The following is a 14,854-nucleotide window of genomic DNA, read 5'->3' as shown; positions in this document are numbered from 1 at the left end:
GGAGAAATTACTTACCTGATAATTTCAATTTCCTTAGTGTAGACAGACGGACTCAGAACCAATGGGTTGTGCTTCCCTGCCAGCAGATGAAGACGGAGTCAGGTTTCAAAACTGACATGACCCTAGATAAACCCCTGCAGTGACCTCAGCCCTTTAATATTCTTTTCAAAAGTCACTGTGGACATACTATCCAAAAAAACTTGATAAAAACGGATAACCATAACTGCATGCAACCAAACTAACACTGAACCCTAGTTAACTTATAGATGCCCTGATCTAGGGACAGGATGACGACTTGCTCATAATCTCTTGGAATCAATATCCACTCCACGGGCAAATCCTTGGCACCGTTCTTGGGCAGCTGGGGGCGGGATGCTGAGTCCATCTGTCTTCACTAAGGAAAATGAAATTATCAGGTAAGTAATTTCTCCATTTCCTAGTGTGTAGCCAATGGGATGTACAAAAGTTACTTCTGATCGGGGAGGGAGGCTAGCTGCCCGCAGTCCAGCTAATACCGCCCTTGCAAATGCTGCGTCTTCTCAGGCCTGTACGTCAGGGGTGCAAGAAGGACCACGCGTTGCTGCTCTGCAGATATTGACAGAGGACAGCAGTCTAACTTCCGCGCATGAGACTGCCTGAGCCCTGGTGGAATGAGCTTTAACCTGAGAAGCTAATGTCTTTCCTGCCTCCACATAGGCTCCCATGATCACCTCCGCCCTGCTTCCTTCCACCATGGACAAATAGGCGGTCCGTCTTTTGGACCGGTTCTGAAACTTCCAGATACCGCACCAAACGTCTACCAACATTCAAATGACGGAAGCGGTAATACTCCGCATTCCCTGTGCTTATCTAGGCAAGGCAACGAAATAGACTGATTCAAATGAAACTCGCAAGACTATCTTGGGCAAGAGGGATGGTACGGTACGAAGCTGTAATGCTTCTGGAGTCATCCGGAGTAATGACAATGTCTGCAGTTCAGAGATGCGATGCGTCGAGCGTATAGCCTCCAGGAACACCGTTTTCAAAGTTAATACATGCAAGGAAAGAAACCACAGTGGCTGAATGGAGGGCCCTGCCAAAAATTCCAATGCTAGATTAAGATTCCGCAAGGGAACCAGCCACCACTGCAAAAAACAGGCCAGGTCCGGATGAGCTGACATGGAGGTTCCAATTCATCTCGTCCATGAAACAGGAGAGAGCCACTACCTGCACCTTCAAGGAGTTAAGGGCCAAATCTTTATTCAAGCCGTCCTGCAAAATTTCCAGAATAAGTGGGATTTTGACCGCCTGAGGGGAGACACTGTGTTCCTCGCATCAGGCCTGCACACACGCTAGGGACTTCCGAGCACGGAGTGAAGTGGCAATTACCGCCACAAAATATCCTCATTTCATCAGGCGAGCTCTCTCAAGGGCCAGACCATAAGACAGAATAGAGTCGGATCCTCGTGAAGAACCGATCCCTACTGTAGCAGGTCCCGAACCTGCCCCTCTCTTGGGCTGTCTACTATGAAAGGACTGAGTTCTTCCAAAGGGCCAAGACCTCTGAAATGCTGAGTTTCTGTAAAGTTGGAAACATTGAGAGCTCCTGGACTAGCCCCTCATAGGCAAGAGGCACTGCAACTGCTTCCTCTTATCTTCTGGTAGCCGTGGGACTGGAGATTCACCCCATTTACTGGCCAGTTTTTCCAATTTGTTTCCGAATAGGAGTGATCCGTTAAAGGGCATCTTTGTAAGGTTGGCCTTGGAGGTTGCGTCAGCTGACCAGTTCTGCAGGCATAGCTGTCTTCTGGCCGCTACCACTGAGGCCCCTCCTCCGGCTGAAGTACAGACTAAATTCAAGTACACGTCTGCTAAAAAGGTGGCTGCGGGTTCCATAGCCGCTCTGGGGTTCACCCCCGGTTATCCACCTCCTGAGAAAGAAGCAGGCACGAACACGCTAACAGGTCACAACAAGAAGCAATCTGTAAAGTCATTGCTACTGTGTCAAAGGCTTGTTTAAGGATAGACTCCGATCGTCTATCATGCGCATTCTTTAAGGCCGCTCCTCCCTCCACAGGGATAGTTCTTCACTTAGATGCAGCGCGGACCAGTGCATCCACTTTAGGGAAATGTAAATGTTCTCTCACTGCTGGATCCAGCAGGTATAAAGCTTCTAATGGCTGGCCCCCTTTAAAGCTTGCTTCTGGGGCATCCCATTCCAGGTCAATGAACTCCTGGATGGCTTCCAGTACTGGGAAGTAGCAAGCAGCTTTGCGCAAGGAAATCAAAATGAGATTCTTCTTTGGTTCTGTCACAGATTTTGCTCCAGGAACTCCAAGCGTTTTCAGGATCTGGGAAACCAAGGCCGGCAATTCATCTCTATGAAAGAACTGTAAAATGGTTTGATTTGGTTCTAATCCCGAGGAAATGTTCCTTTCTTCCAAGGAATCTTGCTCTTCATCTGGGCTATCAGGGTTCCCACTAGGGATACCCTTGGTCAGGCAGGGCATGCCTCGAGATCTGCCAACAGGAATGGGAGAGGGGGCCGGCTGGGGTTCCGTCCAGACAGGGGCAAGCGAGGAAGTAGACTGCGCCTGTACAAAGGCCTGTAGCCCCTGGAAAAATTCCACTCAAGAAAAGGCCGCCGGGTTCATGTCTAGTCCATGGGGAACTGGGGTAGGCCCCTGAAAGTTTCCCTCTCCCATGGAAGACTCAGCCAAGGGGTTACTCAGATCTGGAGTATTTTCAGTTAAGGCTGCCAATACTTCATCTGAATGGGAGGAGTCGTGCTCAGCAAAATCCTTGGAGGCCAAATCCCCTTAGGCTTCCTCACAGTGCTTATACAAGTTGGAATCCAGGTCAGGCTGGGAAGCCCTAATATGTCAAGCAGCACAGAAAGCAAGGCACTCATGTTTCTTGGCTGCTGGCGCCATTAGTGGCGGTAACTGTGCATTCGATCGGCTTGTTCTTAAAAATGTATGCACATAAGTTTTAAGCACCTAGGCGGGGCATGGCGAGGCACATGCACAGCCTTTGCGCCTGGCTTTTCCTTTATCTTGCACTTGCTTTATTGTGCGCACAAGTATGTGCATGTTATACACACAGTGCGTGCACAGTGCCGCTGCACTGTGTGTACCAACATCCTATTGAGGGCAATGTGAGTCGCACAAAGACGCACACAAGATGGTGTCACCGCAGCCTACTACACAGTGTGCCGACCAAGTTTAAAGTGGGCCTAGCCCACCGGGAGTTGGAGTGCTCAACCCACTGGTAAGCCCATTTCCCTATGCCCCAACGGGAATGGGAGCAATGTCGGTATGGTATGCCGAGCAAGAAGACTGGAGGAAATCTTACCAAAATCCCTCTCTCTGAAGGTAAATCTTCTTCCTCTTTTTTTTTTTTTTAAACTTGCCTGGGTTTAGCTCTTACCGGCTGAGTACAGAGATGGTCTCCAGCTGCAGGGTGGGGGAGATGGAATTGGCTGTCACCCCCATGCTCGGCTTCCTACACCTGCTGCCTTCCAGCTGCTTCAGCAGCAAAGCGCACGCCGGGAACCGGCTACTGGACCAAGGCACACCTCTGAGGGATCTCAGAAATCACCTCAGGAATTCTCAACTGAGGGAGGGACCTTTAGGTATCACCGTAGGAGAGCAGGGCTCAATCTTTTCTCCAATTTAAAAGTAGAATTTCTTCTTCCAAAAGGTACAGCGATCCCCATAGGGAAAGCATGACTACATCTGAAATGCCGAAAGGCCGAGGTCACTGCAGGGGTATTATCTAGGGTTAAGTCAGCTTTGAAACCTGACTCCGTCTCCATCTGCTGGCAGAGGAGCACAACCCATTGGTCCCGAGTCCATCTGGTTATACGCCAGGAAACTGCCCTGAGGAAGAAGTGCCCCCAGAGTTTTGCCCCTGTTTATTCTGGAGATATTTCTTCCCTGAAAAACAAATGTGCATAGTTTGGAAAATGCAAAATCTAGGCGCACTGTTGCACTCCGTGCCCTAAGCCAATCCCAGGAACATCTCCACGAGAATGTGAGTAAAGTGTGCTTGTTGTGGCATAACACACATATTGGGGGGGGGGGAGGGGCAGTTTTCACAAAGCCCTTTAATCCGGGTAAATGGATTCTGAAAACAGCCCTCAAATTTAGAGGGGGGGGGGGGGGAGGGGAAAGAGAAGCCTGTTTTTGTCCCTGTGGCTGAATGAGAGAATTTATTGCATTCCCCTGGACATCTGATTACACCTATGTGTACAGGCACCCACATTTCTCCCTGGAGTGCCACTTGCAAGCCAGCGGCTGAAGGTAGATCATCTGATCTTCCAGTTCCCTACCATAGCCCCAGAAACGATCTCTTGACCACTCAATGACTCCCTGATTTACTGCTTACCATTGTCTTAAAAATCCATCTCTCTCTTTCACCAATGGGCATCAGCCTGAGATTCACACCCCACCATGGAAACTAATTTCCTGACTTCTCTCTCCTCTGCAAACTACAATCCACTGAATTCTGTAAAGACCTCATTTCCTTGGTCACGGCCAATGAGTTTGAAATCTTTCATAAAACTACAAAATGACAGTTTAGGTTTGAGAACAACTGAAAGGTAAAAAAAATGCTAAGGAAGGAGAAGAAGAGGGGAGAAGTGCCAGTGGGTGTCAGGAAAGGATCAGAGATAATTTATGGCACCCATAGAGATATAAACTATGTTCGTATATATTTTAGGATTAAAATAGGAAAACATAACCTCTTGGGCTCCAAAGTGATCACCAATGGGTAAGAATGCCCTTGGCCTGCAGCTTCAAATACAATAAATCTCATTATCGTTCATTCACTGTCTTATTTTCCTGCTATAAAACTTTTACATTCTATACAGTAAATAACAAAAAAAAAACAAAACAAACAACTCCTTCTCTAAAAGGACATATGTTTGTTCTTAATATGATATGTGCTGAAAACCTCAGCCTCTCCTCAGAGGGCCAATCCCAAACGAAACTCTCCTTTATGATTTATCGACTAGGGAGAATGGCATGGTGCCTTCGTGGTCTTTGAGTATAGCACCCACCTGACATACAACTGCAGACTTCTCTGTCACTAGTTTAGTTTAAAACTAAATACATCACCTTCCTGATAATGAACTTACAAACACTTCCAGTTTGCTTTGCTGTTCTCAAGTGGCTGTGCAGTCAAACTTGTGAGGAACTGCAGTTCCACAAGCAGAGGACTAACTGGTAATCCTATATTAATATATTTCATGTTCATCCATGTGTCACTGCTCCAAAGATTAGAAAACAAACTAGTGAAGAAAAGCATCATTTCGTTTCAGGGTTGTATGCGATACCTTCACCCCAGCTATCTCGAGCATGAACATCGCTGCTCCCAGGACATGGCCAGCATGGTAACACCAGAACTTGATTCCTGCTACCTCCTTCACTTCATGAAAGTTGATGGTTTCAATTTTGTCCATGCTTTCTTCAAGATCTGTTTCAGTGTACAGCATGTCATCGGCTGAAATATTACTAAACAAGAAAGAAAGGTTTTAAGTTTCACTGCTGTCCATTTTGCTAATCTTGTTATCTGTAACGAGAGCCTTAAATGTCTCATGCAAACTGCAAATCTTGAAGAGGAATATTCACTCAAATCTCAGAGAAACCTGTTCTTTTGGAAGATGAACATGTCCGCCTGACTGGGCAATAAGTTTTAGGCCCAAGCAGGTCAGAGCTGGTTAATAAGAGCAGCGATTTCAGGCATGTCCATAAAATCGTGGCAGCGAGAGGAATGCAGAGATCAGACTGTTCTGTAAATCCTGGCACAAGAAGGGAGGCCAAATCACAACCTCCTTGGGATTTAAAACTTGCTAACCATTCAAGGAGGAGAGGAGAATGGCTACTTTCACCTGGCTGGGCAAGAAGCCACCTTAAACGTTAAGCTTGAGAGCTCACCTTTAATGAATCTATTCCTCATGGGAATTTTGTCTATATGTCCTGGTCCTACTGTCAAACTCAAAACAGTAGCCTTACATTTTGTAAAACAGAATATTAAAAGCAGGTATGCTCACATGTACATCACTCATGCTGCTGGAACACACTGTCCAAACTAGGGATTGCAAGACAACAACTCCCCCCCCCCTCCCCCCCCCCGAAGCAAAACTTTGGGTTTCATTTGCATTCATTCTCTAAGTCTTGTCGGTTATTTTGAAAACAAATTCTGAAAATAAATGGACATTTCCTGCTGATAAAGTTTGCCCTGGTGAGACAGAGTGCACAACTCTTCTGCCTGCTCCTGACCCTTCCCTGAGCAATCACTCTAGCCCAGAGTTTATTTCTTCAGGTTATGCAGCCTTCACAGAATAAAAAAAAAATAAAAGTGGAACACACCTAACTTTGACATAATCTGAGAGGAGCCATCTGTAAATAGCTTTGGTGGCATGAGTCATGAAAGTTCTTCCTTTAAAGCTGGTCTTCTGGAGGAACCAAGGCAGAGCACCACAGTGATCCAAGTGGAAACTAAAGAGACAAGTACAGATAAGTTATATCCTCACTGGCTATTCCACAATGCACCTGCTGTAAGCATCCACTGTTCTTAGAATTTATAAAGATAATATCTGAAAGAAAGTGGAATCCTTGGTGTACTATATTGCCGTTGTTTTGCTAATTACAGGTTTTATGTTAAGATGGGAATTTTGTAAGCTGCTCCGCCTTGCAGTATCCCTGCACCTCTGGGAGCAGCCATGTTCAGAAGAGTGTCACCTGTTACCTCACATGGCATAGAATCTGTCTGGTTCTTGCATTGTATGACATTGTTTGTGTCATCAAAGCCAATATGAACCAATCAGATCTGTTAAGCCCATCCATCATGTAATCTGAAGGCACAGAAAGGAAAATTGGTTCTTACCTGCTAATTTTCGTTCCTGTAATACCAAGATCAGTCCAGACAAGTTGGTTTGCATCCCTATCAGCAGGCGGTGGCAGAGAACAAAATTTGAGGCACTGCTACATATCTGAGAGTGCCACTGGCAGTCCCTCAGTATTGACCTGTACCTAAGCCAATGTGTAGACAAAACTGATCCCCCAACCAGGGGAACAGTTAACTCAGAGTTGGAGCCCCCACTTCTCAAGGAACTATAACTGCTAGGGCTTAACCTATTCACAATTGCGGATAAACTCTGAGAATATAAACAGGAAATTCTGTCTTTCGGCAGCATGGCGATGTGTCTCTGGACTGATCTGTGGTATTAAAGGAATGAAAATTAGCAGATGAGAACCAATTTTCCTTTCCTATTCATACCCAGATCAGTCCAGACAAGTGGGATGTACCCAAGCACCCCTACACTGGGCAGGAACCCAAAGACCCGCACGCAAGACACTTTAACCAAAGGCATCATCATCTTGCACCAAACATCCAAACAGTAATTTAGTCTGGTTAAAGCATGGAGAGAAAACTACATTGTGGCGCTGCAGATCTCCAGAGGCAAAACTGATGCTCCACCCAGGAGCAGCCTGTGCTCTAGTAGAATGCACACACAGACCAGACAGTGCTTCTCGACCTCTACAAACATAAGCCAAACAAATGGTCTCCTTCAGCCACTGCAATATTGTGGCTTTACAAGCTTTGACTCCTTTCTTTGCCCACCGAATAACACAAAGATGATCCGATCACCAAAAACCATTAGTGACTTTGAGATACCGTAACAGAACTAGGCAAACATCCAAAAGACGAAGTTCCTTAGACTATGGCGAACCCAGAGACCACTCCGGAAAAGCCAGCAACCCAACCATCTGATTTGACATGAAAAGAGGACACTACCTTTGGCAAAAAGGATGGAACTATATGCAGCGTAACTCCGTGACTGGAAATCTGCAAGAACAGATTTCTGCAGGACAAAGCCTGTAGCTCTGAAATCTGTCTGGCCAAACAAACGGCCACCAAAAACACTGTCTTCAAGATGAGGTCCTTTAGTGAAATTCCTCACAAGGGCTCAAACAAAGGCCCACAGAGCACTTTCAGAATCAAATCAAGACTCCAATCAGGACAAACCTTCTGCACTGGAGGACACAAATGCTTAATGCCCTTCAGAAAAAACGAACAATATCAGGGTGTGAGGCCAAGAAGCTCCCCTGCATCTTGCCCCTAAGGCAATCCAAGGCTGACACATGCACGCGGAGCGAGCTATAGGTCAAACCCTTTGATAACCCTTATTGCAAAAAGACCAAAATGTGAGGAATGTCCACGCTCAGCAGATCCAGCCGCTACTCCAAATACAGAGACTCAAAAACCTTACAGACCCTGTTATAAGCCAGAGAAGTAGAAGGCCTTCTAGCCTGGAGCAGGGTGGAAATAAGTAGCTCTGAATAACCCTTTAACTGTAACCACCACCTCTCAAAACCCAAGCCGTGAGACAAAAGCAATCCTCCTGATCTGAGAATATGGGCCCTTGGCTCATCTCTCAGGGGTTCTGGTCAATCTGAGAAGGCCCATCTATCATGAGACACACCAGATCCACAAACCACGGTAGACACAGCTACTCCGGCGCTACCAGAACCACCTTCCCTAGGTGAGTTTCTATGCACAAGGTGCGTTCGACGAGAGACCAGGGACAGAATACGTACAGCAGAGCTCCTCTTGGCCACGAGCACATCAGTGCATCTATTCCTTCCAACTCGACTTCTCGCCTGCAACTGAAGAATCGGGTCATTTTGGTATTGTCTCGTGTGACCATAAAATCCACTTGGGGGTTACCCTAACTAACGCAAATGAGTCCCCAGGCTTCCGGAGACAACTCCCATTCCCCCGGATCCAACTGCTGCCTGCTGAGGAAGTCTGCTTGCACATTGTCCACTCTCATGACATGAGAAGCTGCTATTCCTGAGGAAAAGCTCCGCCCACACAAAGATGCTGGGCCTCCAGAGCTACAGTGTGACTTCGTCCCTCCTTGATGACTGATGTACACCACCGTCGTTACATTGTCGGAAAAGATTCTCACTATCCAACCCTTGATTCTAGGCAGCAATGATTCCAGGGCTCTGCGGACTGCCCTTATTTCCAGGCGATTGACTGACCACTCCGCCTCCACAGACCTTGAGCCGATCACCCCTGACAAACCACCTCGCAACCCTTGAGGCTGGTGTCTGTAGTAACCACTACCAAGTCCGAAGACTCCAGATCCACTCCCTTCTCTAAGTTGTGGGACAACAGCCAACACAAGAGACTGGATCTGGACTCCCCCTGTAGTGGTAAAGGCAGCTGATACTGTTCCAACAATGGATTCCACCTGGACAAGAGCGCCTTCTGTAAGGGTCACATGTGAGCAAAAGGCCATGGAAACCAGAACCTGCAAATCTCAAATTTTGGGCATCGTCAGATGTAACAGGCACGTTACTTATAGCTGCAATTTTGTTACTCCGAGTATTGAAAAACGCCCCCAGATATTCCAGTGATTGGGTTGGAACCAGATTACTCTGACAGATTTATTACCCAACCCAGCGAATGCAATCTGTCCATGACCAGCTGCTCTGAGCGACTGCACTCCTCAGACTTCACTCGGATGAGCCAGTCATCCAGATATGGATGAACCAGAATACTTTCTTGCCTCAGAGCAACCGCCATTATCACCATCACCTTTGTGAAGTTCTGTGGCACAGTGGCTAGCCTGAATGGAAGAGCTTTGAACTGGAAATGCTGTCCCAGCACTTTGAATCTCAGAAACATCTGATGATCCATTCAAATAGGCCTCCATTAGGTCTAACGATGCTAGGAATTCTCCTTTGTGGACCGTTATCACTGTGTGCAACATTTCCACACAAAAACGTGGATCCTGCAGGGCCATGTTGACCCTCTGCAGATCTAGAATGGGTCAAAAGGTGCCCTCTTTTTTGGTAACTATGAAATAAATTGAATACCTTCCTCAACCTTACTCGGACAAAGGCACCGGGAACAATTACATCCAATCTTAGCTATCTCTGCAACATATTTCGTACTACTTCCTGCTTGCTTCGAGATGAACAATGGGACTCCATAAAGGCCTCCCTGATGGGGTGTGAAAATTCTAAGCCATAACCATCTTACCATCTCCAGAACCCACTGGACCGAGGTGACCATGGTCCACTCTCCATAGAAATAGGCTAATCTCCCCCCCACCATCACCACCACCATGGAGGAATGTACCACTCTGGCTTCATTGCGCTGACTTTCCTCCCCCAGTCCCCTCACCGACAGAATCTCTGGAGGATCTGCAGGAACCCCGAAAGGACAGCTGCCTTCCAAAAGACTGCTTCGGTCCCAAAGACGAGGAGCTCTTGCCTGATCGAAAACGTCTTGTATCCTGAAACCAGAACAGGCAGTGAAACTCTTCTTGCCGTCCTTCTTATCCTCAGGCAACCTACTCCCTTTCAACTCTCCCAAGCTCTTCATCAGCTGGTCCAGATCCTCCCCAAACAGAAATTTTCCACTGAAGGGGAGATTACCCAGCTGGGACCATGTGTCCACCGACCAATTTCAAAGCCATAACAGTCTGCGAGCCACCACTGCAGAGACCATGCTTCTGGCAGACATATGCACCAAATCATATAGCGCATTTGCCACATAAGCCAATCCAGCTTCCAATCACGCTGACTGCATGGAACTGCTGGGTCGAGTAGAACTCTGTTCTTGTGCCTTCTGCACTCAGCATAAGCAGGCCCTCTGTATCAGACTGCCACAGATCACTGCCTGGAGACTCAAAGCAGAAACCTCAAACATCCGTTTTAACTGCATCTCCAGACCATGGTCCTGAACATCCTTCAGAGCGGCTGAACCCATCACCGGAGATTGCCGCATCCACCTTCGGCAGCTTCAACAGGTCCAAGTCTCCTTTATCAATGGGTAAGGCTTTGCCATCGCACAAAACCTACCTTTAGGCCTGCCTCCGGGAAATCCCATTACCAGTTAACCACTTTCTTTATCGTCTTAGGTATCAGGAAGACCCTAGGAGGATCCCTCAGTCCCTCCAGGACTGGATTTACTCCCTCATTATCTGACTCCTTGAGTGATTTTAATACTCAATGTCTCCAAAACCTGAGGAATCAGGGGCAGAGTTTTCTTTCCTAAACAGGTGAACAACTCTCGGGTCATCTCCCTCTGCCATTGGCATCTTGTCCGGATCAGGGTCATCCTTGTCAGAATCTGGATCCGCATCTAAGTCCACCATTGGGATCAACCCCTGTAGGGACACTTGCAGGATCTTCCCGAGGATCATCTGAGCCATCCTTCCTTGGATCACCCTGGGATCCCAAAATGTGTTCCAGGCCCAAATGTCTGAGCAAACCTCCCGAGACCTCCCTAGGGCTCTTGGAAGAACCTTGCGACTGTCATTCTCCGGAATGCTTCCTTTCTGTCCCCTTCCGAGCCAGAAAGGCTTTATGCGGGAGAACAAAATCAGGTGAAAAGTCCTCTGGATCCTCATCATCCTCGAAGTTGCTCCCAACTGACTCTCCACCTGTTCAGAGATCTTGCGCTACCGGACGGTCTCATGGAGGAAAGAGCTGGAGGAGAATCCCTGAATGCCTGTGACTCTCAGAAGTTATGGCTACTCCTTCCAGCCCCTCTGGAACCTTTGCTGCGGACCCCAAAGATCTAGTGGCCCTCCTGTCCGGGACTGCATCATCTGAGGTTCCCCTCCCCCCCTGCATAGTCGAAGTACAGGGACTCCTCATTGAGCCACGTGGATCACAACCTTACGGGCTGCTACGCGTGGTTTTGGCACCATTAAATCAAAGGAGAAAGCGGCAGCTTAGCGAGAGAAAAAACCCCGCTCTGGTGCTTGCACACAGACTGCGCCTACACCGGAGAATCGAAAGCACGCTTTTAAAAAAAGCTTCCTGTCAGCCTCCCCAGGTCCACTGGAGAATCAGCGGCAGAGTGAGAGGAAAAAACCCCACTCAGGTGCTTGCACGCAGGCCACGCATGTGGCCTACCCTCAGGACCATGCGCCTGCACTGGCCCTACTTAGCGGCGGAGGAGAAAAAGAAGCGCCTGAATCACCTGCCTGTTGCCGCTGAAAAGCCAGGTTTTTAACTCTTTTTTTTGAACGTTTTAATGCTTGGTTGATTTCTAATTCCACTTGGTAATGAGTTCCATAGTTTGGGGCTGCCGATGGATATTGCTCTTTCCTGTGTTGATTTTAGACTAGTACTTCTGGCGGGTGGGGTTTTGAGGATCCTTTGTTCTTTGATCCTAAGTTCCGTATTGGACTGTGGGTTACAAGGTATTTGCTTAGCCAATTGCTTTGTTGTCCTATGATCATTTTGTGCAGTGTTGTCAGTACTTTATATTCAATTCGGAATTTTATCGGGAGCCAATGTAAGGAGATTAAAATTGATGTTATATGTTCCTGTTTTTTTGTGCCAGTCAGTATTCTGGCGGCTGCATTCTGTAATATTTGTAGTGGACTTATGGTTGAGAGAGGTAGTCCAAGGAAAAGGGCGCTGCAGTAGTCTAGGTTAGAGAAAATGAGTAGTTGTAGGACTATTCTAAAATCTTCTTGTGTGAGGAATGGTTTGAGACGTCTGAGCGTCAGTAATTTGTGATATCCTTCTTTAATTTTGTTGGCTATGTGGGTTTTGAGTGAAAATTCATTGTCGATGGCGATTCCAAGATTCCGTGCATGGAGGACAGGTGTGATAACAGTTTTTTGGTTATTTGTTATGAGTGGCTTCATGAGGGCATTGTTGTTCTTTTTGTTTAGGATTATTAATTCAGTTTTGTCAATGTTTATTATTAGTTTCATGTCGTTTAATTGCTTTTTTATTTCAGTAAGGTACATAGAGGTTCTGTTGTATGTGTCTTCGAGAGAATTCTGTATAGAAACCAAGATTTGAATGTCATCAGCGTATAGGAAATGTGTCAGTCCAAGTCGTTCTAATGTATGGCATATTGGGAGTAAGTATATGTTAAAGTGTGGCTGAGAGAGAGGATCCTTGTGGTACTCCTGTGTTGAGGTTCACTTTATCAGAAAGGGTGTTATTGAAAATGACTCTGAAACTTCTGTTTGATAGGTATGATGAGAACCAATTTAAAGTGTTACCTCTAATTCCTATTTCAGATAGTCTTTCTATTAGAATGGCATGGTTGACAGTGTCAAATGCAGCTGATAGGTCCTTTGTCAAATCCTCTGAGCACTGTGTCATTAGTGATAATAGTAGAGTTTCAGTGCTCAGGTTTTTTCTGAATCTGAATTGAGATGGGTGAAGAATGTTGTCAAGGTAGTCAGATAGTTGTGATTGAAAAGAAAATTAGGTCTTACCTCCGTTAATTTTCGTTCCTGTAGTACCAAGGATCAGTCCAGACTCCTGGATTATGCCTCCGCACCAGCAGGTGGAAACAGAGCAAAACTTGACAAGCTCCACTATATATACCAGGGTGTCACCCTCAGCCTGTCAGTATTACTCAATGTCAAAGCAGTGGATATTCCCCACGTAACTAAACTATATACACAAAAAACCAACCGGGGAACCCTCGGGCCTCTTTCCCCAAGAAGAACCAGATCCAGAACAAAAGGACCGAATGGGCAATGCCTGTCAACCGCAACAAAAAAACTTTTCGTCCACCACAGCGGACTCTCCGAACATACTGAAGAAAAAAAGGCGGGACTCTGGACTGATCCTTGGTACTACAGGAACGAAAATTAACGGAGGTAAGACCTAATTTTCTTTTCCCTGTACGTACCGGATCAGTCCAGACTCCTGGGATGTACCAGAGCTCACTACTTAGGTCAGGAAATGGAGAGGCCCGCTCGCAAAACGCCCGCTCCAAAATTTCCCTCTCTGGGATCCCGCACATCCAATCTGTAACGATGGGCAACAGTGTGCAACGACTTCCAAGTTGCTGCCCGGCAGATCTCTAACGGTGAGATCTGACGACACTCCGTCCAGGACGCTGCCTGAGACCGCGTAGTGTGTGCCTTCAGCCCTAAAGGTAGAGGCCGACCTGCCAAAAGATAAGCCGAATTGATGGTTTCTCTAAACCATCGTGATATGGAGGTCTTGGACGCCATATTACCCTTTTTAGGACCGCCCCAAAGAACAAAGATGATCCGACGACCGGAAGGCATTTGTAACCTCAAGGTTGTGCAAGAGAACCCTACGCACATCCAACTTCTGCAGGTCCCTGGAGGACGCATCTGAGCGATCTAGATGGGGGAAAGCTGGAAGATCTACTGACTGATTCAGATGAAACGCTGACACCACCTTGGGAAGGAAAGAAGGGACGGTCTGGAGGGAGACCTCAGACTCAGAAATCCGCAGGAAAGGCTCCCTACATGAAAGAGCCTGGTGGCGGAGGTGATCGCCACCAGGAAGACCGCCTTCAACGTGAGATCCTTCAAAGTGGTCCTCTTCAATGGTTCAAAGGGGGGCTTACATAAGGCCCTAAGCACCAAATTTAAACTTCAGGACGGACAAGGTGAAACGATTGGGGGACGCAAATGTGTGGCTCCCTTTAGAAAGCGTATCAGATCGGGATGGGAAGCTAAAGGCTACCCCTCCACGGAACCACGCAGACACCCCAGGGCAGCCACCTGAACCCGCAAAGAACTACAGGACAGTCCCTTTGCCAGACCAGCCTGAAAGAAAGACAGGATCTCCGGAATGGTAGCCCGGGTAGGACGAACCGACCTAGTCACGCACCAGGATTCAAAGACCTTCCAAACTCGCATATAGGACAGAGAAGTCGACACCTTGCGGGACAGGAGAAAGGTGGCTACCACCGCGTCCAAATATCCTTTTCCTTTCAGACGGCGCCTCTCAAAAGCCATGCCGCTAGACAAAAGTGATCCGCCTGATCGAAACAGACGGGTCCCTGGTGTAGGAGATTCGGTAGCGGCGGGAGTCGGAGCGGCGCTTCC

The 14,854-nt window shown here is 47.3% G+C and overlaps 1 protein-coding gene across 1 annotated transcript in view; it reads right to left on the bottom strand.

Moving 5' to 3' along the window:
* CPSF3 (cleavage and polyadenylation specific factor 3) overlaps positions 1-14,854 on the bottom strand; it is a 91,940-nt gene that overhangs the window by 65,095 nt on the left and 11,991 nt on the right. The window contains exons 4-5 of the mRNA XM_029595839.1: positions 6,354-6,482; positions 5,318-5,495 (exon numbers count right to left, since the gene is read on the bottom strand). Of these exons, the coding sequence (XP_029451699.1) occupies positions 5,318-5,495; positions 6,354-6,482 (307 nt within the window). The remainder of the gene's footprint in view (positions 1-5,317; positions 5,496-6,353; positions 6,483-14,854) is intronic.

Source organism: Rhinatrema bivittatum, chromosome 3 (assembly GCF_901001135.1).
Source record: "Rhinatrema bivittatum chromosome 3, aRhiBiv1.1, whole genome shotgun sequence".
Lineage (NCBI taxonomy): Eukaryota > Metazoa > Chordata > Amphibia > Gymnophiona > Rhinatrematidae > Rhinatrema > Rhinatrema bivittatum.
This window is presented reverse-complemented; position numbering and strand designations above follow the sequence as displayed.